This window comes from Hyla sarda, chromosome 4 (genome assembly GCF_029499605.1).
Source record: "Hyla sarda isolate aHylSar1 chromosome 4, aHylSar1.hap1, whole genome shotgun sequence".
Taxonomy (NCBI): domain Eukaryota; kingdom Metazoa; phylum Chordata; class Amphibia; order Anura; family Hylidae; genus Hyla; species Hyla sarda.
Window position 1 is genome coordinate 328,523,817 of NC_079192.1, and position 27,944 is coordinate 328,551,760.

At 46.5% G+C, this 27,944-nt stretch overlaps 1 protein-coding gene across 1 annotated transcript in view; it reads right to left on the minus strand.

Annotated features, from left to right (window-relative positions):
* RAD50 (RAD50 double strand break repair protein) overlaps positions 1–27,944 on the minus strand; it is a 252,502-nt gene that overhangs the window by 193,801 nt on the left and 30,757 nt on the right. The window contains exons 5-8 of the mRNA XM_056575038.1: positions 18,630–18,815; positions 15,160–15,364; positions 5,678–5,806; positions 5,209–5,374 (exon numbers count right to left, since the gene is read on the minus strand). Of these exons, the coding sequence (XP_056431013.1) occupies positions 5,209–5,374; positions 5,678–5,806; positions 15,160–15,364; positions 18,630–18,815 (686 nt within the window). The remainder of the gene's footprint in view (positions 1–5,208; positions 5,375–5,677; positions 5,807–15,159; positions 15,365–18,629; positions 18,816–27,944) is intronic.

The following is a 27,944-nucleotide window of genomic DNA, read 5'->3' on the forward strand; positions in this document are numbered from 1 at the left end:
GGTATCATTTTAATCGTATGGACCTACAGAATAAAGATAAGGTGTCATTTTTACCGGAAAATGTACTACGTAGAAATGGAAGCCCCCAAAAGTTACAAAACAGAGATTTTTTTTTCAATTTTGTCTCACAAAGATTTTTTTTCCATTTCGCCGTCGATTTTTGGGCAAAATGACTGACGTCATTACAAAGTAGAATTGGTGGCGCAAAAAAAAAGCCATCATATGGATTTTTAGGTGCAAAATTGAAAGAGTTATGATTTTTTAAAGGCAAGGAGGAAAAAACGAAAATGCAAAAACGGAAAAAACCCCGGTCCTTAACCTCTTAACGACGCAGAACGCATATTTACGTCCTGCTCCGGCTCCCGCGATATGAATCAACATCATATCGCGTCGGTCCCGGCGCTCATCAACGGCCGGGACCCGCGGCTAATACCACACATCGCCGATCGCGGCGATGTGCGGTATTAACCCTTTAGAATCGGCAGTCAAAGCTGACCGCCGCTTCTAAAGTGAAAGTGACCTGGCTGCTCAGTCGGGCTGTTCGGGACCGCCGCGGTGAAATCGCGGCGTCCCGAACAACTGACCGGACACCGGGAGGGCCCTTACCTGCCTCCTCGGTGTCCGATCGGCGAATGACTGCTCCGTGCCTGAGATCCAGGCAGGAGCAGTCAAGCGCCGATAACACTGATCACAGGCGTGTTAATACACGCCTGTGATCAGGATGAGAGATCAGTGTGTGCAGTGTTATAGGTCGCTATGGGACCTATAACACTGCACAAAAAATGTGTAAAAAAAAGTGTTAATAAAGGTCATTTAACCCCTTCCCTTATAAAAGTTTGAATCACCCCCCTTTTCCCATAAAAAAAATAAAACAGTGTAAAAAAATTAATAAATAAACATATGTGGTATCCCCGCGTGCGTAAATGTCCGATCTATAAAAATATATCATTCATTAAACCGTACGGTCAATGGCGTACGCGCAAAAAAATTCCAAATTCCAAAAAAGCGTATTTTGGTCACTTTTTATACCATTAAAAAATGAATAAAAAGTGATGAAAAAGTCCGATCAAAACAAAAATCATACCGATAAAAACTTCAGATCACGACGCAAAAAATGAGTCCTCATACCGCCCTGTACGTGGAAAAATAAAAAAGTTATAGGGGTCAGAAGATGACATTTTTAAACGTTTAAATTTTCCTGATTGTAGTTATGATTTTTTCCAGAAGTGCGACAAAATCAAACCTATATAAGTAGGGTATCATTTTAATCGTATGGACCTACAGAATAATGATAAGGTGTAATTTTTACCGAAATATGCACTGCGTAGAACCGGAAGCCCCCAAAAGTTACAAAAAGGCGTTTTTTCTTCGATTTTGTCGCACAATGATTTTTTTTTCCGTTTCGCCGTGCATTTTTGGGTAAAATGACTAATGTCACTGCAAAGTAGAATTGGCGACGCAAAAAATAAGCCATAATATGGATTTTTAGGTGGAAAATTGAAAGGATTATGATTTTTAAAAGGTAAGGAGGAAAAAACGAGTCCTTAAGGGGTTAACGGAAATTCTTCAAACACCTGTGGGGTGTTAAGGCTCACTATACCTCTTGTTACGTTCTGTGAGGGGTGTAGTTTCCAAAATGGGGTCACATGTGGGTATTTATTTTTTGCGTTTATGCCAGAACCGCTGTAAAATCAGCCACCCCTGTGCATCGTGCGCTCTCACTCCTGAGCCTTGTTGTGCGCCTGCAGAGCATCTTACGCCCACATATGGGGTATTTCCATACTCGCGTTAGCAATTTTGGGGGTCTTTTTTTTCCTTTTACCTTGTGAAAATAAAAAGTATGGGGCAACAACAGCATGTTAGTGTAAAAAATTTTAACCTGCTGATGTAGACTCCAAATTTTCCTTTTCATAAGGGGTAAAAAGAGAAAAAGCCAACCCAAAATTTGTAAGTCAATTACTCCCGAGTATGGAAATACCCCATATGTGGCCCTAAACTGTTTCCTTGAAATACGACAGTGCTCCGAAGTGAGAGAGCACCATGCGCATTTGAAGACTAAAATAGGGATTGCATAGGGGTGGACATAGGGGTATTCTACGCCATTGATTCCCAAACAGGGTGCCTCCAGCTGTTGCTAAACTCCCAGCATGCCTGGACAGTCAGTGGCTGTCCAGAAATGCTAGGAGTTGTTGTTTTGCAACAGCTGGAGGCTCCATTTTGGAAACACTGCCGTACGATGTTTTTTATTTTTATACGGGGGGGGGGGGGGGGGGAGAGACACAGTGTAAGGGGGTGTATATGTAGTGTTTTACCCTTTATTATGTGTTAGTGTAGTGTTTTTAGGGTACATTCAAACAGGCAGAGGTTTATGCTGAGTTTCCCGCTAGGAGTGTACGCTGCGGCAGAAAATTAGCCGCAGCTCAAACTTTAAGCAGGAAACTTACTGTAAACCTGCCCGTGTGAATGTACCCTGTACATTAACATGGGGGGGGCAAACCTCCAGCTGTTTCAAAGCTACAACTCCCAGCATGCACTGACAGACCGTGCATGCTGGGAGTTGTACTTTTGCAACAGCTGGAGACACACTGGTTGGAAAACCTTCAGTTAGGTTCTGTTACCTAACTCAGTATTTTCTAACCAGTGTGCCTCCAGTTGTTGCATAACTACATCTCCCAGCATGCCCTTCGGAGATCAGTACATGCTGGGAGATGTAGTTATGCAACAGCTGGAGGTACGCAACTACAACTACCAGAATGCCGAGACAGCTGTTTGCTGTTTGAGCATGCTGGGATTTGCAGTTTTGCAACATCTGGAGGGCTACCGTTTAGAGACCACTGTATAGAGGTCTCAAACTGTAGCCCTCCAGCTGTTGCTAGGCAACTCACCGGCTTCCATAGGATCCAGGGAGCCGCATCGCCGTCCTCTTCTGCCAACCGATCCCCGCCCGCTGCTGCCGCCGATGGGTAAGTGGATCTTCAGCGCAGGCCCTCTGTCGATTTCCCCATTCTGCTTGGCCTTTTGTGGGTGGGCAGAATGGGGAAACTGAAAGTTACCCCCCCCCCCCCCCCCCCGATCTGCTATTGGTCGTTGCTTCTTGACTACCAATAGCAGTGAAAGGAGGGGTGACACCCCTGCCACCTCACTCCTATCCCTTCAGGGGGATGGTGGGTGTCTTGGACAACCCCGACCCCCCTTATTTTCGGGGTCATCGGGTCACCATAAACCCATATGACCCGGGATCAGCACTAATCGCCGACATTTGCAAGGGGAGCCTACTGATCGATATCAGCAGTCACCCCGGTCTGGTCCCCGCCCGGCACATGCCGGGGATCGAAATTTCCACGGGCGTACAAATACACCCTTGGTCCTTCAGTAACAGCCACCAAGGGCATATCCATACGCCCGGGGTCCTTAAGGGGTTACATTTCTTGTTTATAGAGTATCTGTAGTAACTCAAAAAAATAAATAAAAACAAAAACAACTTAGTGTTACATGTCGTATCATAGGACCCTTTAAACAGTCTTGCCAGCAAGCAAATGGAACCAAACAGGCAGGTGTCACAGTTCAGTAGTCTTGGGTGTATTGTAATAATTCCTATAAAGCAATAAGTTTGGCATGCTCAGTCACAAAGTCAGTCTTTTTTGTGCAGTGTATCAGTATTTATTCTTATAATGACGTCAGCAAAGAGCACTGTGCTCGTGATGTAATCAGAGAGAATTCCAAAAAGAAAATAATTTCCTCTGTAGTATTCAGCAGCTAATAAGTACAGGAAGGATTAAGATTTTTTAATAGAAGTAATTTACAAATCTGTTTAACTTTCTGGCACCAGTTGATTTAAAAGAAAAAAGATTTTCACCGGAGTACCCCTTTTCAAAGCATTCGGTAAGCTATCAGAGGGGCAGTGATGTAATTATACTGTGTGCTGTGTGGTTACTGTGATGAGAGGCATGCATATTTAATAGCTGGGGTATTTTATGATTGGCCAACACTCAGTGAACAGGATATGTGTAGTAGGGATCGACCGATATCGTTTTTTTAGGGCCGATACCCATAATCGGTGCAGGTTAGGGCCGATAGCCGATAACTTATACCGATATTATACCGATATTCAATATAAGTTATCGGCTATTTAACCCCCTGCGACACCGCTACAGATCATTGATTTAAAGCGGGCGCTTTAAATCAATGATCTGCAGTGGCTTTTGCGGGGCCATAGGCCGCCGCCACCACCACCACCCGCTTCTCTCCCCTACCTGTCAGGGTGGTCCGGGCCATCCATCCTTCCTGTAGTGTCCGGGGGCGTTCCGGGTGAAGAGTCAACCGGTCCGGGCTGTCCTTCTCCGGCGGTCATCTTCTCCACTCCGGGCAGGCTCCGGCCTAGTACGCTGCATAGACGCCGCTGCGCAGTGACGCCCGTGCGCAGTGACGCACCTGACGTCACGGCGTAGCGGCGTCTATGCAGCGTACTAGGCCGGAGCATGCCCGGAGTGGAGAAGATGACCGCCGGAGAAGGACAGCCAGGACCGGTTCACTCTTCAAGCGGAACGCCCCCGGACACTACAGGAAGGAAGGATGGATGGCCCGGACCACCCCCATTACGGGTAAGTTTAATTTTTTTATTGACTCGGAGGGTGGGGGTGGGGGAGGGGCCCGACCGGTATAGCGGTATGGGCAAAAATCCATACCGGTATACCGCCCAGCATCACGGTGGGGGGTGCGATGTGGTGCGGTGGGTCGGGGGTGCGGTGCGGTGGGTCGGTGGCGGTCGCGGTGCGGGGCGGGGCATTATCAGCTTATCGGCAAGATAATTGCCGATACCGATAATGCCCAAAATCGTGATTATCGGCCGATAATATCTGCCATACCGATAATCGCTCGGTCCCTAATGTGTAGCATTACATCATGATGTATAACAGTAGATGCAGTTATTCAGCAAAATCCAGCACATTATTGCTGTCTTATCTTAGGTAGCTTAGGCAGACACAGACATTTTCTCCTCCTTACGCCACCTCTCGGTTGGCTTATTTTAGAACAATATATTGTGTCAGAATGTTCATACATTTTAAGTCACATCCCTTTGGTAAAACATAAATCTGATTTAAGCATGTGCACAATTGTTTTTCAACGCAAAGTTAACCACATTTCTGGGGGAATTAGTTTAGGAAAGTCTCCGTATGTTGAAGTGAAATGTTAGTAAAAGAGTCTTACCTTGCTGCACCAGCAGCTCTCCTTTCTCTCGGTTGAATCTTTGATACTCTTTATTTGCCCTATCAATTTCACGCTGGTAATCATTCAGTTTTCTTTCCTTTTCTCTTACAGTCCTCTGGTGATTTTGATACATCTCATTTAGTTCTTCATCACTACCTTGAAAGACCTAAAATGTCACAATTTATCACTATACAATTATATACTACTAAATGTTTCCTTAAAGTAGCCAAAAGCAACTGGTGTTTTTCTTCACTTACAAAACTATAACAGCAATACATAAACTGTAACAATAATCTTCATCAAACAATGATTAAGCTTCAGTTATAGACTGAACGGCAGAGCTGAATTCTGCTTCACAGAATCTCTCACTTGAAAGAAAAAACAAAATAAAGCATTTTGGAAAAATAAGAGGACGGGTCATTTGTAATTGGTGGTCAAGTGAAATATATCAGCAAGAAATATCTTATACCTTCTCAATTTTCTCTTCCAGGTCTTGATTATCTTTTTCCATAGTTCTTTTCCTGCTTTCCAAAGATTTGATGTCGATATCAAACTTCATAACCTTAGAAAGGTTTCTCTGAACGTCAGACAGACGACTCTAAAATATACCAATTTAAAATAATGTAGGATATTTTGCTTTCTAATGCTTGTATTTAATATGCAAGACACTTCGGGGGAGATTTGTCAAAACCTGTGTAAAGGAAACGTTAACCAGCTGCCCACAGCAACCAATCAGATTGCTTCTTTCATTTTTCAGAGGTCTTTTCAAAAATGAAAGCAGCGATCTGATTGGTTGCTATGGACAACTGGTCGACTTTTCCTCTGCACAGGTTTTGATAAATCTCCCCCTATATGCTCATCTGCCAGATTAAATTTTGCTGTCAATACAACAGCATTTGGCCTCATGTATAATAACTGTGTCTAAGAACCCAAAAATTTCCTCCGAGACTGTTTTCACATGTATAAGCACAATACTTTTTTAATGCATAAAATAACAATTAAATAATCTCTACAAAAATGTAAGTGAAAAACGTTAAAGAGATTGTCTGACACCTGTCTTTGAATTACAACTCAGCTCTCAATGTTAGGCTATGTTTACATGGCAATATCTGCACGGAAACTCCATGCAGAAGACATTGGGGGAGACTTATGAAAATCTGTCCAGAGACAAAGTTGCTGAGTTGCCCATAGCAACCAATCAGATCGCTTCTTTCATTTTTCAGAGTCAAAAATGAAAGAAGTTGTTATCTGATTGGTTGCTATGGGCAACTCAACTTTTCCTCTGGACAGGTTTTGATAAATTTCCCCCATTGCCCCTGAATGCGGAGCACTGACATAACATGCTGGCACTAGGACCACTCAGGAATGCACCATCTCGTAGACGCCAATGCATTCCATGCGGAGTTCTCAAAAAGAATAGACATGTCTATTCTTTCTGCAGAAACCTGAATTTGAATTTTGTACCCGGCATTTTTCTGGAAATTCTGCTATGTGAACTGCGCAGCAGAATCCCATTGAAATCAATGCTGCAGAATCTCTGTGTTGAATGCCAATGCGGAATTCCTCACAGAAATTCTGCCGTGTGAACATAGTCATACTGTCATTTAAAGTGTTAGTGTCATTTGTAAACACGTTTGACATGTTGTCCAGACACGTCAAAAGTTTAGATCACACTGGTCGGTCCAACTCTTTTACTCCATAGACTAATGCAGAAAAAAAAGTGGGATTTGACTGAGCTGGAAAGGAAAGTGCACTTCAGACATTTAATATTCATGATTGCAGCAGGTCTCAGCACTAAGACCTGATGCAATACAATTCCCTTTAATAGATCAAATGTAGTCTACTAGTTACAAAAAATGTCCATTTCAATCTTGAGATAACAAAAAAAGTTCCAAGCAACAGGACAAGGAATAAGAGTCAGATTGCAAAACTACTGGGACTCCACATGTGCGGTGCCGCTCCATTCATTGTCTCCATAGACAAGGAACGAAGGGGGAGTGCACATGCTCAACTTGTCCCTCTGTTCTAATACAAGACAAGGAGCTCGTTCTCGAGATGGAGACAAGTGTAGCACTAATTTTCTTGAAAGCATGCAGACATGTTTTTCTATTCCTGTACAATTCCTTTAATTTCAAGATTTATTAAAACCTTCCATTCATTGTAGTCAATGTTTGTTCAGGATTCTAGTCACCTACATTCTGTCTCACATAACAATGCAACATACAACAGATAAACCTGACGCAGATAGCATGTGCTATAATTATATACAATGAGGGGAACATAAAAAACCTTTGTGTGTTCTTTTAGCTGTTAAAAAATCAGACTCATTTGAGCAACTTCTGTTTAATATTTTTCTTCGGTAATACATGAAGCTTAATTTTCTTACAGTTTTTTTTTGTTTATTTTTATGTGAAAAGGGAGATTTTTTAACACTTACCGTAAAATCTCTTTCTCAAAGGATCCATTAGGGGACACGGTCTGTGGGTGTATGCTGCTGTTTCTAGGAGGTATGACACTATGGTAATAAAAAAAAAGGTTGGCTCCTCCCAGCAGGATATACCCGCCTCCAGGCCCTGAGCTAATCAGTTTTAGTACCAGAGCAATAGGAGAGGACAGACAGGTCAAGCAAAAACCTGAACTGTCCGAGAACCAGAAGAAAAAATATAACTGAACACACCCTCAGACAGAGAACCAAGAGAAACCCAAAAGGGCGGGAGCTGTGTCCCCCAATGGATCCTTCGAGAAAGAGATTTTATGGTAAGTGTTAAAAAATCTCCTTTTCTCTATCGGCTCCATTGGGGGACACAGACCATGGGACATACCAAAGCCGTCCCTTGGGTGGGCAGATAATCAGTTAGGCAGACGGCTGATCCACTGCCGCCTGCAGCACTTTACGGCCCAGACTAGCATCAGCCGAAGGTATGAACCCGGTAAAAGTGTGCAAAGACGACCAAGTAGCCGCCTTACAAATCTGCGAGGCCGAGGCCTTGTTCTGGAGAGCCCAGGATGCCCCAACAGAACGGGTAGAATGAGTCACAACCCTGAAGGGAGGAACCTTCCCCCTACAGCGATAGGCTTCCGAAATGGCAGACCAGATCCACCGAGAAATGGTGGCCTTGGAAGCAGGTTGTCCCTTGCGATGACCTTCGGTAAGGACGAAAAAAGGAATCACACTGACGAAACGAAGAAGTGACAGAGAGGTAAGACCTAACAGCCCGAACCACATCCAGTTTGTGGAGTAAATGCTCCTTAGGATGAGAAGGAGCGGGACAAAAGGACGGAAGAACAATGTCCTCATTGAGGTGAAAGGCCGAAACAACCTTAGGCAAAGAGGAAGGATCTGGCCGGACGACAATCTTGTCCTGATGAAGCACCAGAAACGGAGAACGGCAAGAGAGTGCTGCCAATTCAGACACTCTCCGGATGGAGGTGATAGCAACAAGAAACGCCACTTTCCAAGAAAGAAGGCGTAGGGACACCTCCCTAAGGGGTTCAAAAGGTTCCCCCTAGAGGACCCCCAAGACCAGATTCAAGTCAAAAAGGGGGAGAAGGTGACCGATAAGGAGGAGCAGCATGCGACACTCCTTGAAGGAAGGTCCGGACAAGAGAATTAGAAGCCAGAGGACGCTGGAAAAGAACAGAAAGAGCCGAAACTTGACCCTTAAGGGAACTGAGAGACAACCCCAGTTCCAAACCCGACTGCAAGAAAGAAAGAAGACGGGAAACAGAAAAAGTAACAGGAGACAAAACCTGAGCTTCGCACCAACAAAAATAAGACCGCCAAGTACGGTGGTAAATTTTTGCAGAGGAGGGCTTACGGGCCCTGAGCATGGTGCGAATGACTGGGGAAAGAGAAACCGCGGGCTCTCAAAACCGCGGTCTCAACCGCCACGCCTTCAAATGCAGCGACTGTAAATTGGGGTGGCAAAGAGGACCCTGAGACAGTAGGTCCGAACGAAGTGGAAGGCGTAGTGGAGTGTCGTCCAGGAGCCTGACCACGTCGGCGTACCACGGGAACTTCCTCCGCTTTGAGCTTCCTCAGAACCCTGGGAAGGAGCGGAAGGGGAGGAAACAGATAGGGCAGAGCAAACCTGTCCAAGGAATCACTAGGGCGTCCACAGCTAGCGCCAGGGGGTCCCTGGACTTCGCCACAAACGGAAGGATCTTCCGATTGTGCAGAGACGCGAAGAGGTCCACGTCTGTAATGCCCCAGAGGTCGCAGATCTGCGCGAAGACCTCTGGATGCAGGGACCACTCGCTGGGGTCGGCTGAGGACCGGCTGAGAAAGTCCGCTTCCCAGTTGAGCACACCCGGAATGTGAATCGCCGAAATGGCCGGAACCTTGTTTTCCGCCCAGATGAGAATCTTTGTCACCTCGGCCATGGCTGCCGAGCTGCGAGTGCCACCTTGCTGATTTAAGTATGCCAAGGCAGTGGCATTGTCCGACTGGACGCGGACAGGGTGGGACTGAAGCAGGGGCTCCCAATGAAGAAGGCAAAGAAGAATTGCCCTCAGTTCCAAGATGTTTATCAGAAGAAGGGCTTCCCGGGGAGACCAGAGGCCTTGAACCATCCACTCCCTGAACACACCACCCCAGCCCGACAGACTGGCATCAGTTGTCACTATCTGCCAGTGGAGGGGAAGAAATTATCGCCTCTGAAGAAGAAGGGGGGAGCGGAGCCACCAGAGCAGAGACTGACGGACCCGACGAGGTAGAGCAATCTTGCGATCGAGAGACAGAGGAGATCTGTCCCATCGAGAGAGAATCGCCAGTTGAAGGGGACGGTAATGAAACTGGGCAAAGGGTAGTGCCTCCATGGCCGCTACCATCCGACCCAAGACTTCCATGCAAACGCGGATGGAAACTGGGACCTGGGCCCGAAGGGAGCAGACTCCTGACAGGAGAGTCAGATGTTTGTCCGGCGGAAGGCAAATCCAAGCAGAGGCCGTGTTGAATTGAAGTCCGAGAAAGATCAGAGACTGGGTGGGAGAAAGGACAGACTTGTCCCTGTTGACCATCCACCTGAAGCGATCCAGTGTCTGGAGGGTGAGATCCACATTCTCCAGATTCTGGACTCTGGTGGGAGCCTCGATGAGAAGGTCGTCTAGGTAAGGGATCACTGAGACTCCTCTCGACCGCAACAGGGCTGTCACTGGCACAAGGATCTTGGTAAAGACCTGAGGAGCAGTGGCCAAACCAAAGGGGAGGGCTACGAATTGAAAATGCCCCTCCGGAACCGCAAAACGGAAGTACCGATGATGGCCGGGAAATATTGGAACATGGAGGTAGGCATCTTTTATGTCCACCGAAGAAAGACATTCCCCTTGTTCCATGGATGCCACTACCGAACGGAGGGATTCCATTCGGAAGTGGCGGATGAGAAGATGACGGTTGAGACGCTTGAGGTCCAGGATTGGCCGCACCGAACCGCCCTTCTTGGGGACCACAAAAAGATTGGAATAGAAACCCCGAAAACGTTCCCTTGGAGGAACGGGGACAATAACTCCGTGGAGAAGCAGGGACCGAAGGGCCTCTTGAAACTGCTTCACCAGAGAAGGAGACCGGGGAGCCCAGGACCGAAAAAAACGATCCCTCGGGAGGAAGGCAAACTCGATTCGGTACCCGTTGGACACCACGTCCCTGACCCAAGAGTCCTGAATGTGTGTAGTCCAGACTTCTCGAAAAAATAAGAGGCGACCTCCCACCCGAGAAAAATCTGCGGGTGGGGGCATCACTTCATGCGTAAGTGGGTTTGCGGTTGCCCGATTTGGCCGCAAAACGTCTGGAACGGTTGGTGTCCAACTTCCAAGACGGGCGCGCCCGGAACGAGGGGGCCTTCTTGTCCCGCGAGGGCGCCTGCCCCGACCCCTTATTGGGGCCAAAAGTCCGAAAGGACCGAAAGGAAGAGGACTTCCTCTGAGAAGTAGAGCGAGCCTTATTTTGAGGCAACAAGGAACTCTTGCCCCCCGTCGCCTCAGAAATAATCTCGTCAAGGCGCTTGCCAAAAAGACGGACACCAGTAAAAGGAAGCTCGGTGAGAGACCTTTTGGAAGCGGCATACGCATCCCAAGCCTTAAGCCACATGGAACGGCAGAGAGCCGCCAGGTGACCCACAGCAAAGGCAGCACAACGGGCTGACTGCATGGAGGCTGTGCACAGAAATTCCCTAGCATTAGAGCATTGGAGAACCAAGGCAGAAAGATCCTCTGGGGGGGATGCCGCCTGGATACCCTGACAGAGTTTTGAGCACCACAATGATAGGGCTTTGGACACCCAAGCCGAGGCGAAGGTGGGAAGTAGAGAAGAGCCTGCTGCTTCAGAGGCAAACTTCGCTAAGGACTCCACCTTCTTGTCTGTCGGGTCCTTGAAAGCAGCCGCATCTACCAGTGGCAGTGCGGTAGCCTTATAGAGGCGGGAAATTGGTGGGTCCACCGAGGGAGGGGAAACCACCTTATAGAGACAAGGTCCTTGTCGAATGGGTAACGCACCTGAACCTTCTTCATTCCTGGGAACCTCTTTTCTGGATGTTTCCATGCAGATTCCAGAAGGGTGTCAAATTCAGCGTGAGTGCTGAACCTTTGAGGTGCCGGTTTAGCACGATGAAAGGAAACTTCAGGAGTCACTTCCGAAGATCCTGGGTCCTCTAAGTGAAAGGTGTCTCTTATGGCTGCAACCAATGAGTTCACCGTTTCAACTGAATCCATGTGGTCTTCCGAGTCAAATGCGATTCAAAAGCCTCATCTGCCAGTTCACTAGGAGAATGTGAACGAGTGGAGGCAGCCCTGGAGGGGGGTGACCCTGAACGGGTACGTGGCTCTGGCGAGGCAGAGTGGCAACTGCGGGAACGTCCTCTGGAGGAGCGACGTTTGTGACCAGATGACCCGGGGGGCTTGACCCACGAGGGGAACGCCCATGTCTTCCTGAAGACTCAATGGAAGAGTCAGAAGATGCACCCCTAGTACGCTTGTGAGAGCGTGAGGTATGCAGAGAAAGGGAGCGGGTCCCTTTAGAGGGCCGGCGCAGGGCAGACACCATGTCACGGGAGGCCTCAGCCACCGAACGGGAGACTTGAGTAAAGTCAGCCATATTCTGGGATAGGGAAGAAACCCAGGCTGGAGGGGCGGCCGAATCCACCGGTACTGAAAGAGCATCCGGGGGTACCATGGGGTCTGGGGCAGCAGAGAAGCAGGTAGAGCAAGTGGGTTCAGCCGAACCAGGCATTTTGGAATCACAGGACTTACAGACAAAATAGGAAACTAATGCTCCAGTTGTCTGTTTAGAGGGAGGAACAGTTCTGGGTACGGACATAATGAAAAAAGAACTCTCTCACCCGAGTCTGTGTCCCCTGTGGCAGCTGCTGTGAGGAGAACTTCGCTCTGAGAGAAGGAGAGGGAGAAACAGGCCAGCCAATAGCCATAGAGGGGCGTGCCTGGAGCAGAGGCACTGTCTAATTGGCCTCTGTCACTCGAAAATCGCGCGCACGGCGCTGATTGGAGGGCTGTTCGCACCTCCAGTAAGCTCTGGCGGCCCTGTGGGCGGAGCTATAGCGCCCCGGCCGCAGTGAAGAAGAACAGTAATGGCGCCCGCTCGTTGCCCCGGGCGCACATGTCAGTCGCGTCTGCGCCCGCATATACGCCGGCAGCTGTCTGCTGCCGAAAACGAAAGTAAGTCGGCACTCCGTGCGCCAAACAGTACAGACGCCGCGGCCGTCAGCCGCATAGTAAGCGCTGCGGCTGACAGCCGCATAGTAAAAAGCACACACACACACACACGTAATAGTAGTAACCCCTTCTTTGCCAAAATGCCCTTGCTCGCCCCAGCTTTGAATAAAGGTAGAGCCCCAACACAGGCCAGCCCCTTAACTGAAAGTGGTCCAAAAAATGAGGGTCTCCAGAGGTTGCAAGTCAGCACCTAAGGGAGAAAAGATATACTCACCTCAGTCAGAAGAACTTACCTAATGGAGTCTTCTGCGAGGTCTTCAGTCAGCTTTTGTTACCTGCATCACGCCGAGCTACCATATGCGAGCGAGGCGAGCAGGGAATAGGGGGACCCGGACCCATGAGTTACAACCCCAGGCGCTGACCGTTGGCTAGAGGGGGTTAAAAGCTCATATACGCAATGTCTGTGCCCCCTTACTCGCAATGGGGAAACAGTGAGCCGCAGTTCCTGAGTCCCCACCTGAAAACATGAAAGAAAAAGGAATAAAAACTAACACATTCCCTAACTAGGAAAATAATAAAACATAAGACCTGGTCTGGAGAAATCCAGACCATGTCCACCTCCTTCAGACACTAAGCTTAAACTGATTAGTTCAGGGCCTGAAGGCGGGTATATCCTGCTGGGAGGAGCCAACCTTTTTTTTTTATTACCATAGTGTCATACCTCCTAGAGACAGCAGCATACACCCACGGTCTGTGTCCCCCAATGGAGCCGATAGAGAAATAGCTTTTTGAACTTTTGAACCCAAATATTCTTTATAAAAAAAAGGGACAATAAAATAAAATCTGTAGATGGATTCCTCTTTCTAGTTTCCTCATTTGGATGTATGACACATACAGTCTTGTGATGTCTCAGTGAGGCTAGTGCTATGGATATTATATAATGTACCCCATATAAGGTTATAAAGAGACCTTTGGGAGTCATTGTATCTATGTATTTACACAACTGTTTCCTGTGTAACTATGGTTGTCATAGAGGTCATAGTTATAGGTGAAAATATAGTCATGTTCCTTACAATAAAAAGCTGATCTGGGCCTTCCTTGATGTAGCAATTCTAGCACACACTGGGTGCTTGCGATCACATGATTTAGCACCTGATCACCGGGAGAAATACAGTAAGCAGCAACATATCCCTATTTAAGCTTGCACCAGATGACAGAAGAATAGCAAGATGTCAACTAATTTTATTGGTGGTTGTGCACATATTGCACATACATTGTTTTACCTCCATTATTGATGCAAAGAGGGAGACTTAAAACTAACTTACCAGGCTCAAGTTATGTGTACGTGCACCTGATTTATCTAAAGTCCAATGCTGTGTGATAAATTTTGCGCACATGCACGTGTGGAATCTTTGCTTCTGTGGAGTTACTGAAAGCAAGTTTTGTAAGGGTGCGTTCACACAGCTGTCTGTCCCCGTTTTTTAATCCCCGTTCTGTTTCCTTTTTTGCAGGCTGTAAACGAATTCAAAACGGTTAAAAAAAATCCAATTCATGTCAATGGGATTCTTTTACAATCCGTTTGCACCCGTCTGCTCTCATTTCCGTTTTTTTACGGGAGAAAAAATGGCACATGCTGTATTTTTTCTTCCGTCCCAAAAACGGAAGAAAAAACGGGTACAGTAAATTTAACATTGAAGTCTATGGAAAACCGATGAGCCTTTAATGTCATCCGTTTGCATCCGTTTTTTCAATCCTTGTTTTTACTCCTGAGCATGCTCAGAACAAAAAAAATAATTTGGGGGGGGGGGGGGGGGGTTTATTAACTGAACAAAAACAGATACAAACGGATAACATCCGTTTGCATCCGTTATTGTACTTTTTTTTTTTAAGTCCGTTTTCAATTTTGATGGGAGAAGAACGGGACGGGTCTAGACAGCCGTGTGAATGCAGCCTACGTTAAAAGTTTCTGATATATCAAATGCTTGATATATTACGCCCAAAAAATGTATCTCTCTTCTAACAGCTGATCTGTGTGCTTCCAAAACAGAAACAACCACAATTACTTACTGTGGATGGACATGTAATCTGAATTGAAGTTGCTCATATTGAGTAATCCTGCCACTGCAATGACCCCAATAAATTCAAGAGATTTTACTTTTGACACTGACTATTCAGGGTTGTCGGGAATTCAAGAAGCAAAACTGACAACAAATGTGATGATTTGACATTTGCCTAACAAGGTAAGGAGTCTAAATAGAGTAATTTGAACATATCATGACCACAACATACTTTAAGAGGTTCAAGTTGATTATCAATAGACTTGACATTTTCTCTGGAAGCTGACAGTTGTGTTTCTTTACTGCGGAGGTTGTCTCGGATTTCCTGGGCTTTCTCCTTGTTCTGTTTAAGATACTTAAGCTCTCCTTGACATTCTTTTACACGCTGGGCCTGTTTCATTCTCACTTGCCTCAAAGTTTCTAGGGCTTTAATATATCTGAAAAGCAATATAAATATGACTGCAAAGTACATAGCTTTGTACATTGTGCTATAATGTTCTAAATAGCTAAAAAATATGCTTTAACGCATACCTCACATTTTTGAATAACTAGATACTGCGTGCTAATGCTCACCAGAGTAATGCAAATAACATGCTCACTAGGTGCATACATGTATTGTAGGACATGTGCACTTGCCAAATAAATGTCTCTGACCTGAATGAAGGTTAAGCCAGACGCAACCAGACACGTTAATTACTGTTAACATAATACCTAGACTAGTGTTTCCAAACAAGGGTGCCTCCATCTTTGGACTGGCTAGTGTACGTTTAGAAAACTTATTATACATTTAGAAAACTTATACCTTATACTCATATAGGGTAGTATACAAACCATGCCCCCTTTACTGTAAACCCGTACTCTCTTGTCAAGCAAAGTGCAACAGTGTCTAAAACAGGTGTGATACAAGTGACATTTAAATGGGCACTCTTATTAAAACTAATTTTTGCTATTGCACTCCTTATGGTAAATAAAAATATTTCTAATATACTTTGTTTAAAAAAAGTTTTCTATGTTTTATTTGTGCTTAAAAAATCTCAAGAGCACATTTGCCCCATCTCATACACAGACTTTGGACCGAATATGGCAGTTAAGTGTGAGAGGAGCTATGATTGGATGAGGCTGGACCCCCCCCCCCCCCCCCCCCCTCAGCACTCCAGGCTGCACTTTCTGTGTTTTGAGCTTTTTTTAAGCACAAATAAAACATTGAAAATGTCTTTTTTTTTTTTTTTTTTTAAACAAAGTATATTAGAAATATTTTTTATTTACACATTCGGATGTATGCAATTGGATGTATGCATACGTCATAGCGATCTCCAGCACTGCCGCGGGCAGTCAATCACAGCCGGAGTCCTGCCGCAGCTGCCGGAGCCGCGATCGCGCCGGTCCTGGCAGCATTAACCCCAAAGATGCCGTGATCAATCCTGATCAAGGCATCTATGGTGTTGACAGGGGGAGCGTTCTCCCCCTGTTCTCCAACGGCGGCGCTGCAATACAATCGCGGGTCGCTGTTGGTTGCTATGGCAGCAGGAGGTCAGATCATGACCTCCTGTATGCCTGCTATGGAAGCCTGTGATATCCAGCCAGTGGCTCGATCGCACAGGCTGTAGTGTCTGCAGCTCATCAGGTTATACTGTGCTGCAGTACAAATGTATTGCAGCATAGTATAACCTGTAAAAAATGTAATAAAAAGTTCTTCAATAAAAGTATAAAAAAAAAAAAAAAAAAAAAGCCCCTTTCCCAATAAAAGCCCTGTATTATCACCAAAAAAGATCAAAAACACAAATCATATACATAATAGGTATTGCCACGTCCGTAATGACGTGTACTATAAAACTATAATGTAAATTATCCCGCACGGTGAACGCCGTAAAAAAAACATTAAAAAAAGAGCAAAATTCACCAATTTTGGTACAAATAGCAGAATAAAAAAAGATTAAAAGGTAGCACGTAGCACAAAAATTATACCAATAAAAAGTACAGCTCATCCCGCAAAAAATAAGCCCTTATTCAATGGCGTTGGACGAAAGACAAAAAAGTTACGGTTGTTGGAAAATGAATGGCAGTGAAAGAATTTTGCTCAGAAAAGGAAAAAGAACATAGAAAGCTATATAAAATGGGTATCGCCATAATTGTACTGACCCACAGAATATATATAACATCACTTTTACCGCACAGTGTACACCTTAAAAAAATAAAAATAAAGAAAGAAAATGCACCAGTTATATAAAGTACAATAGGTCACGAAAAAAACAATCTCAGGATCGCTCTGCTCAGAAAAAGCGTTCTAAAGCTATTACCATACATGTCAAATTTAAAAAAAGAGCCTGGTCATAGAGGTAAAAAATGGGTCCGTCCTTAAGGCAGCCATGAACTCCGACTATACAATGAAGGTTCAGCTGGAAGATCTGAGGTTGACTACAAGATGGCATTAAAAGGGTAGGCTACTTTACAGTTTTTATTTTGTATAACCATAGGGCCTGATTTATCAGATTTATGAGAAAAAACTGCAGAGATTTACCCATAACACCAAATCACAGCTCAGCTTTTATATCTCAACAAGCTCTGGGAAAGTGAAAGCTAAGCTATGATTGGTCTCTGTATTGCACAGCATAGTATTGCTGATAATATGCCACTTACTCATATACAGTGCTCATACTTCTGCTCTGTTATGCTTGTAAATGAAGCTTTGCCTCCCTCGCGTGGACCAGTCCAACCAATAAGGGATGGGGAGAGAAGGGGGCAGATCTTTATTGTAGAGCATAACAAAGCAGAAGTTACAGTACTGTATATAAATAAGTAAAAGATTATTAGCAGTCCTTTGTTTATATGAATAACTCTTGTTATACTTTTTACTAGAGATGCAGCGAAAGGGAAAGTTTGGGTCCGAAACCGAAAATTTAGGCTGTGCTTGGCCGAAAACCGAAAATGCATTGCCCCCCCAGCTCTCTCTCCCCCCCAGAAATTCTTACCTCTATAACTTTTTTATTTTTCAGTATACAGGGAAGTTTGAGGGGTTATATTTTGTGCTGTGATCTGTAGTGTTTATTGCCCTTCTGATTTTCTTTATCCTTTTTAATTTTTTTCTGATAAAAATCTATATTTTTGTACTTTGGTGGTTTTTTATGTTGACACCATTCACCATACGGGATTATTAACATAATGTTTTTATGAACCAGACATTTACGCACCCGGTGATACCAAATATGATTTAAACATTTTTACACTTTTTAATAGGAAAGAGGGGAATTTTACTTTTTTTGCCCTGTGTCATTTAGGGGTTAGGCAAGCCCCCCAAATTTTCGGCCGATGATTTTCGGCGGACGATATTTCGGTGCATCCCTACTTTACAATACAATTGGTAAAGGTCTGACTTCTGAGTTCCTACCTGATCCTGAGAAAAAAAAGGGCATGATAAATAGGGCTGTGCTGCAATTCCCTGCAGAGTGGAGTGTTCCAAGACAACCCTTGAAGGGACAGCAAGCAACATAAGACTGGCCACTTTATTCTGAGGCTCATGGGCTAAGCTATATAAAATGTAGCACTTGAATAACATTTGGTTCCTAGGAGAATTATGTTTTATAAATGCTCGCTCACATAAGTAGAATATGTGCAAAGGAATATTATAAAATGTAAGAAAACAAAAACTGTAAATCTCAATATGTTGTCCTAGGTTTTTAGATATAAGGTTTTCAGGTAATTTACCTAGTTGCAGAAAAGATCTCATCAAACTTTATCTTCAGCAGCCTCCCTTCACTTAAAGGCCAGTTAGACTCCTCCTGGTGGCAGAATATGACGTTGTTGAGTACAGCGGTGGACACTCCTAAGGCACTTATCATCTCTTTGTCCATTTCTGCACACTTTGTACTCAGGCTAACTTTTTCACCATGCCTATTAGCAAAGGGAAACGGTTATCAGTAAATAAAAATTTAAGTTTCTCTACCAAATCTAAACACTACAGATTTAACCCTTAAAGGGAACATGTCACATTGAAAACACAGTCAAAACTGCATGCACCATCTTATAGAGCAGGAGTAGATGAGACGAATGTTATATAGTTTTGTGGGAAAAGATCCAGGATAACTTGCCCTTTACTCATGTACATTTTAGACAGCTATTGGTGTATAAATGTACATATAAAGAGATCTGTCAATCACTGAATAGAACCTCCAACTTGACTGTTTAGCCCAGAAAAAGCAGAGAACATTAATAATCAACATGTTATCTAACAACTCCAACAAAACTATATATCAATCTTCTCAGCTCTTTCTGCTCTATATTACAATGCCTGCAGATTGGACTAAATTTTCAAAGTGAAAGCTTCACAAAGATTCACAACCATAAGCCTAGGAATTTGTTCTCAGCCGACTGACTAAAAACCCAATTAAAATGTCTAATATCGGTCAATACATCTGAAAAAAAAAAAAACATATCAGCTGGTAATGCAGAAAAGAAGATTTTTATGCTTACCGTAAAATCTCTTTCTCGAAGGATCCATTGGGGGACACAGACTATGGTATATGCTGCTGTCTCTAGGAGGTTCAACACTATGGCAACAGGAAAAGTCGGCTCCTCGCAGCAGGGTATACCCGCCCACAGGCACCTGAGGTAATCAGTTTTAGTCCCAGAGCAATAGGAGAAGACCGACAGGTCCAGAGAAAAAAACCACAGACTGTCCGAGCAACCAGAAGAAAAGGTAACTGAGCACACCCTCGGACAGATGACTGAAATAGAAACACCAGAACAGGGTGGAAGCTGTGACCCCCAATGGATCCTTCGAGAAAGAGATTTTATGGTAAGCATAAAAATCTCCTTTTCTCTATCGGCTCCATTGGGGGACACAGACTATGGGACGTACCAAAGCCGTCCCTGGGTGGGTAAGGAATCAGACAGGTGGACGGTTGGACCATCACCGCATGCAACATCTTGCGGACCAGAGTTGCATCAGCTGATGCGGGGGCATGAATCTTGTAGCACCTTGAGAAAGTGTGCAAAGATGACCACGTGGACGCCTCACAGAACTGCAAGGCCGAAGCCACGTAGCGGAGGCCCAGTATACCCCGAAAAACGGATGGAATGAGCCAAACCCTGAAGGGTGGATCTTCCCCTTGCAGCAGTAAGCTCCCAAAATGGTTGTCTTGTCCAACGACCACAACAGGTTGTGGAACAAACGCTTCCAGAGATGAGAAAGGGCCGGACAAAAGGACGGAAGGACGATGACCTCATTGAGATGAAAAGGTCAAAGCCATATCAGGTACGAAGGACGGACCTGGACGGAAAAACAAAACAACTTGTCCTGGTATACAACCAGGAAAGGAGAATTGCAGGAGAGAGCTGCCAGCTCTGACACCCTCCAACAGAGGGAAGAGCAATAAGGAACGCCACCTTCCGGGGAAGGAGGCGAAGGGAAATGTCCCTGAGATGTTCAAAAGGGGGGCCTTGCAGGGCATCTAAGACCCAGTGCAAGTCACAAGGGAAAAAAGGAGACGATAAGGAGGGGCAGCTTGTGCCACTCCCTGAACTAGGTTCGGACATGATAATTGAACGCCAGGGAACGTTGGAAAAGAATGGAAACGGCCGAACCTTTGACCCCTAAAGGAGCTACAGCCAACCATGACCGAAGAAAAAAGGCTGAGTGTCACACCAACCGAAATAAGATCGCCAGGTATGGTGGTAAATCTTTGCAGGGGAAGGCTTGTGAGCCCTCAGCATGGTGCGAACCACTTGGGGAGAGAAACCAGGGTTCCTCCGAACCGCTGACTCAACCGCCACGCCGTCAAAGCAGAGATGGTAAATAGAGGTGGCCCAGGAGACCTGATACCAGAGGTCTGGACGATAGGGAAGGCGCAGCGGTAAGTCGTTCAGGAGGCTGACCATGACGACGTACCACGCCCGCCGGGGCCAGTCTGGGCCACGAGAATGGCGGGAACGCCCTCTGCTGTGAGATGCCTAGGACCCCAAAAGGAGGGGAAGGGGAGGGAACAGATTAGGAAGGGCAAAGCCCGACCAATAGAAGGAAACGGTTTGGTTGTGGCGGAACGAGCAGAGGTCCACGCCTGGAGCGCCCCAGAGGTTGCAGGTCACTGCAAACCCCTCCGGATGAAGGGACCACTTGCCTTGCACGTCTGAGAAAGACCACATCCCAGAAACGTCCGGAATGAAGATCGCTGAGATGTCGGAACCAGAGTTCCGCCCCAAAGGAAATTTCCCAAGAAGCAGGGCAATAAAGAATTGGCCTAGGCCCAAACATGTTGAAGGGGAAAAAGGGCTTCTCGGAGGACCAAGGCCCCGAGAACAATCTAGCGGTCGAGAGACAATGGAGACCTGTCCCACCAGAAGAGAATCACCAGTTGAAGGGGTCGGTGATGAAACTGGGCAAATGGCATGGCCTCCGTGCCCGCCGCTTAACAATCCAGAACATCCATGCAAACGCGAATGGAAACTGGAGCAGGATGCCGAAGTCATCGGACTCTTGTAAGAGAGTCAGCCGACTAATCGGCGGAAACTAAAGCGGGTAGAGGCCGCGTCGAACTAGAGCCCCAGGAGAGCAGTTGGACTTGTCCCGATTGAACACCCAACTGAAGTGAGACAAAGGTCTGGAGGACTCTCAAGGATCTGGGCCGTGGCTGGAGCTCTGATCAGGAGGTTGTCCAAGTAAGGAATCACAGAAACAACTGCTGTCCGTAAAGGTGGCTATCACAGGCGCCAGGACCTTGTGAAAGGTCCGCGGAGAAGTGGTCAGACCGAAATGGAGAGCCACAACAGGAAATGACTGTCCGCTGCAAAGCGGAGCTATCGCTGATGACCGGGAAACATGGACGCCAGCACCGAACGGAGAGACACTATTCGGGATGGAAGGCAGAAGATGCTGGCTGAGATACTCGAGAACCAAGAGTGGGCGAACAGAAACGCCCTTCTTGGGGACCACAAAGAGGCTGGAACAAACTTCGAAAATGTTCCCCTGAATGAACCGGGACAATTTCTCCCTGGATAAAAAAGAAGCTGGGCATGCCCCGAACTGCTTCCGCTAGAAAGGGGAACCGGAGGGTCCAGGAAAGAAAAAGGCAATCACAAGGAAGGGAAGCAAATTTGATCCTGTATCCGTTGACTACCACATCCCTGTCCTAGGAGTCCTGAGTGTGTGTAGTCCAGGCATCCCGGAAGAGTAAGAGGCGACCAACCACCCGAGAAAGGTCGGCGGGTGGGGGGCGACCCTTCAGACCGAGGAAGGCCTATGGGTGCCTGATGGGGCCGCAAAATGTCCGGAAAGGATAGCCGATCTCCGGGGCAGGTCCGGAAGGAGGGAGCCCTCTTCCCGTGAAAGCACTTGGCTGGACCCTTGCTGGTACCCCTTGATGGTACCAAAGGTCCACAGAACCAGAAGGAGGACTTATGACGGAAAGCAGTTCTGTGAGCCTTATCAGAGGTAATAAAGAACTCTACTCCGCCCGTCGCCTCATTTCCTGAAGGCGGAGTCCGCATTCCAGGCTTTCAGCCATAAGGAGGGACAGTGGCTACCAGGTAGCTTGTGGCAAAGGCAGCAGAGTGGCTGCCCGTGGAAGCAGAACACAGAAAATCTCCAGCTGCGGAGCGTCAGAGAGCTAGATTAAACAAATCATCTAGAGGGATCTTGAAGACTACCCTGGCGACACCGAAAGGGCATTTGACACCCAGGCTGAAGCAAAAGCAGGAAGAACCTGCTATCTCTAAGGCAAAGTTTGCCAAAGTCTCCACCTTCATGTCCGCTGGGTCCTTAAAGGCATCCACATCAGCCAACAGTCGGGTAGGCACCTTAGAGAGGCGGGAGACCGATAGATCCACAGTTGGAGGGGAGGTCCACCGAGCAATGAGTTCCATGGCGAAGGGATACCGCGCTCGAACCTTCTTATCAGGGTGCCTCCAGGCGGATACCAGCAGAGCGTAAAATTAAGCTTGAGAGCTGAAAGCCTTGGTGCCGGTCGGGCACAAAGCAAGGAGACTTCTGGAGCCATGTCCGAAGTTCCTGGGTCCTTTAGATAGAAGGTGTGTCTTATGGCCGAAACCAATGAGTACACCACATCAGGCATCCGTGCGTTCCTTTGAGTCGGAGGCCAAATCAGAAACATCACCCACAAGTCCTCCAGTTGAATGGGAACGAGGTTACGCAGCCCTGGAAGAGGTCGGCACGATGAGAGGAAACTTCTGGACCACGTCCGAAGTTCCTGGGTCCTTCAGTTGGAAGGTGTCTCTTCCGGCTGAAATCAATGAGTACACCACAACAGGATTATCCATGTGATCCTCTATGAAAGGAAACTTATGGAGCTACGTCCGAAGATCCTGACGAGAGGAAACTTCTGGACCGCATCCAAAGTTTCTGGGTCCTTTTGCTGGATGGTGTCTCTTATGGCCGAAACCAATGAGTACACCACATCAGGCATATCTGTGTTGTCCCCTGTGAAAGGAAATTTCTGGAGCCACGTCCGAAGTTCCTGGGTCCACTAGATGGAAGGTGTCTCTTATGGCCGAAACCAATGAGTGCACCATGTCAGATGTATCCAATCGGAAACTCCATCCACAAGTTCTCCAGGTAAATGGGAACGAGGTGAGCCTAATGAAACACCTTATGACGCTTGCGAGAGCGGTTAGTATAGTGAGAGAGCGGGTCCCTCTGGAGGGCCGGCATAGGGCGTACCTCTCCAAGGCTGTCACCACAGAACGGGAGACCTGAGCCAAGTCGATATAGACTGGAAAGTGGTAGAAATAGCAGGGGAAGCAGTGGTGCAGGCGGAGCAAGCGGGTTAAGCAGAACCAAGTATTGTAGAGTAGCTAACCCCTGCAAGAACAATAGGTGACCAGGCCGGACACCTCCATTCTATATATTTATTTAAATTATTAGTTTTTTTTTAAGAAACTGCTCACTCAGTGTATGTGTCCCCAATAAGGTAGAGGCTGTGAGGAGCGCTGCACAGCTGAGGAGAGAGAGCGAGGGAGAAGAAGCATAGCCAATGAGAAGGGAGAGAGAGAGAGAGAGAGAGAGAGAGAGAGAGAAAGAGACCGGCCTAGCCAAAGGGCGCCACTCATTGGCCCTCAGAAACCCTCTGCACGCGCATAGCGCTGATTGGCAGAGAAGGGACTGGCCGCATACAGAGAGAGAAAAGGATTACCGCGGCTGTGAGTGGGCGGGGCTAAAACCCGACAAGGGCCAGTGGCCAGAGAAAGAAAAATGGCAGGGCTCTAATGGCGTCCTCGCTCCCATAATAAGAAGCACCACCGGCAGCACGGGCTGTATTCCGGCGCAGTGAGCGATATGGCCGGAGATAGGGGCCGCGCTCACTGAAATTGTAGGAGGAGTCGGCAGTGCTCCGCTGCCGATATGAAGGTAACTGCTGCCGATAGGAGAGCAGGGCTGTGTTCCGGCGCAGTGAGCGACATGGCCGGAGATAGGGGCCGCGCTCACTGAGAGCGCAGGAGGAGTCGGAATAAAAGTGACTGCCCAAGTAGTGTCGGCGTCTGAATGAAAAGACGCCGAGGAAAAGGAAGACCTGCACAGTCCTACACCACTGATTTTAAGCCCCAATTGCCTGAAAGGGTTCCCCACAATTCAGGAGATAACAATAAAGAGGAGGAAATAAAAGGAGAAATTTACTCACCTTACCTAATGGAGTCTTCAGTCATGAAGTCTTCAGTCAGCATTTTGTCACCTGCATCATGCCGGGCTTGAAAAGCGAGACGAGCAGGGAAAGATGGGGGACCCAGACCCATGAGGTACAACCCCAGACGCTGACCGTTGGCGAGAGGGGGTTAACAGTACATCCAAGATGCCTGCCACCTCTCGCAATGGGGAAACAGTGAACGCTATGTTCCTGAGTCCCCACCTGAAAACAGGAAAGAAAAAGGAATAAAAAAGCTAACACATTCCCTAACTAGGAAAATAAAAAATATGAGATCTGGTCTGGAAAGAACTCCAGACCGTGTCTACCTCCTTAGACACTAAGCAAAAACTGATTACCTCAGGTGCCTGTGGGTGGGTATACCCTGCTGGGTGGAGCCGACTTTTCCTGTTGACATAGTGTCGAACCTCCTAGAGACAGCAGCATATACCCATAGAGAAATTAACAATTTAGACCACTGGATGTGTTAACAGGGAATCTGTCAGCAGCAGCATCCACACTAGCCTGCTGGTCTGTTAGTGAAGGTGACAAAACGGTGGTTACTTTATCTTCCTAGGTGCAGTTGTTCCCGAGATATCCTAAAAAAAATCCATGTATGTAGATGAGGCTCTTGCTGCACCTAGGGCATTCCCTAGCCCAGAGGTGCGCTGATTCTTCTTCAGAATGTGCAAAAGATGGAACATATGAATATGAATTAGGAGGCGTAAAGGGACGGGCCAGGAATACCCTGGGTGCACCAAGAGCCTCATTTAGATTTTTAACAATATCTCAGCAAAAGTGGCTCCATTTTGATCAGTTTAACCTGCACTAAGGCAGGCAATACCAGCTGGTTGATGTGGGTAATGCTGCTGACAGACTCCAATTTAACTGTAAAGCATTTAAAAAAATAGATAAAGAGTAGGAGAGGCTCTTAAAGGGGTTGTGCGCTGCCCTGCAGTTCAGAGCTCCGCTCACAGTGTCCTGAAGTTCATTACTCCGAACGATGTGTGCGGGCTTCCGTGTTCGCAGCCGCCAGACGTGACGTCACACCCGGCCCCTTTGTGACGTCTCGCCCGCCCCCTCGTGACGTCATGGGATATTGGCTGTATGGAGTGGCACTTAGAAGGGAAAGCTGGACGCGTTTCAAGTCCTCCGTAGGACTTTTCCTCAGCAGCTAAAAGTAAAAGTAAGTTCCCAAAGTCCTTTAGTGGGGTTTTTATATGTATAGCTCCTCCCTTTATGGGAGAATATCACAACCACTTAAAAAAATTGTAAATTGGGATTCTGTGGAAAACGTGGTGGGAATCCATCTTTATATAAGACTAAAACATGGTACCGTATATACTCGAGTATAAGCCGAGTTTTTCAGCACGATTTTTCGTGCTGAAAACACCCCCCTCGGCTTATACTCGAGTGAACTCCCCCACCCGCAGTGGTCTTCAACCTGCGGACTTCCAGAGGTTTCAAAACTACAACTCCGAGCAAGCCCGGGCAGCCATCGGCTGTCCGGGCTTGCTGGGAGTTGTAGTTTTGAAACCTCCGGAGGTCCGCAGGTTGAAGACCACTGCGGCCTTCAACATCATCCAGCCCCCTCTCACCCCCTTTAGTTCTGAGTACTCACCTCCGCTCGGCGCTGGTCCGGTCCTGCAGGGCTGTCCGGTGAGGAGGTGGTCCGGTGGGATAGTGGTTCCGGGCTGCTATCTTCACCGGGGAGGCCTCTTCTAAGCGCTTCGGGCCCGGCCTCAGAATAGTCACGTTGCCTTGACAACGACGCAGAGGTGCGTTCATTGCCAACGTACTTCTGCGTCGTTGTCAAGGCAACGCCTCTATTCCGGGCCGGAGGCGCGGAGAAGAGGCGCCCCCAGTGAACATAGCAGCCCGGAACCACTATCCCACCGGACCACCTCCTCTCCGGACAGCCCTGCAGGACCGGACCAGCGCCGAGCGGAGGTGAGTACTCAGAACTAAGGGGGGGGGGGGGGCTGGATGATGTTGAAGGCCGCAGTGGTCTTCAACCTGCGGACCTCCGGAGGTTTCAAAACTACAACTCCCAGCAAGCCCGGACAGCCGATGGCTGCCCGGGCTTGCTGGGAGTTGTAGTTTTGAAACCTCTGGAGGTCCGCAGGTTGAAGACCACTGAGGGCGAATGATGAGAAGAGGATGATGAAGGGGGGGTGTGGGGATGATGAAGGGGGGTGGGGATGATGACAAGGGGATGATGAAGGGGGGGTGTGGGATGATTACAAGGGGATGATGAAGGGGGGATGTGTGGGATGATAAGGGAATTGAAGGGGGGATGTGCGGGATGATAAGGGGATGATGAAGGGGGGATGTGTGGGATGATGACAAGGGGATGATGATGAGGATGTTAATGACGGGTCTGGATGATGACAGGGGGGGATGAGGTATTTCCCACCCTAGGCTTATACTCGAGTCAATAACTTTTCCTGGGATTTTGGGTTGAAATTAGGGGTCTCGGCTTATACTCGGGTCGGCTTATACTCGAGTATATACGGTATATAGTTTCTTATACAGTTTCAAATCATATTTATCTTCATATAATAAGTGTCTTTCTATAATAGAGAACTGTATTAAAATGTGGGTATATAAATAAGGGTAAAAATTAATCTACATACGGTAATTTTTTGTAGGGGCGTCTGAATTTGTATATTTAATAATCTGTCTCATAATGTAGACGTATGGGCAAAATTTGGTGTTAAGAAGTATGGGATAAAATGCAACATTGAATGAATAAATAATCAAAATGAAAGTGCGAATAATAGATCTTGATAAAAATCTTAAAAAACTGAACACATATGTAAAATGAATCTATGGATTAGACACATATATAAATAGATAGGAATGTAAAAAATAGAAATATAAAAATATTAAAAAGAATTATACAAATGTAAGAGTATGGAGAATATGGAAAAAAAATTGAGAAAATGAACAAATTTGTGGTAACCTGTGAAACATGTGAGAGAATTGGAGCATATGTGCATTGAAGGGATACTATCATGTTAGACTAAAAGAAAATTATTACGAGAAATGGGATAGTGTAATAAATGTGAATTTAAAAGGGAAATTGTTAAATATAGGGGAGGAAGGATAGGAATGTGGATTTAGGAATATATTTGGAAAAAGGGGAATCGGTATGGTTGATAGTACATTATAATCTAAAAACCCAAAAACTTCTAATTCACTATTTAATCCCTTTGGTGCAAGAGAGTTAAAGTCAAAAAGAACAAGTAACCCCAAACAAAAATCCCTATCTACTAGGGATCGACCGATATCGTTTTTTTAGGGCCGATACCGATAATCGGTGCAGGTTAGGGCCGATAGCCGATAACTTATACCGATATTCCGGTATAAGTTATCGGCTATTTAACCC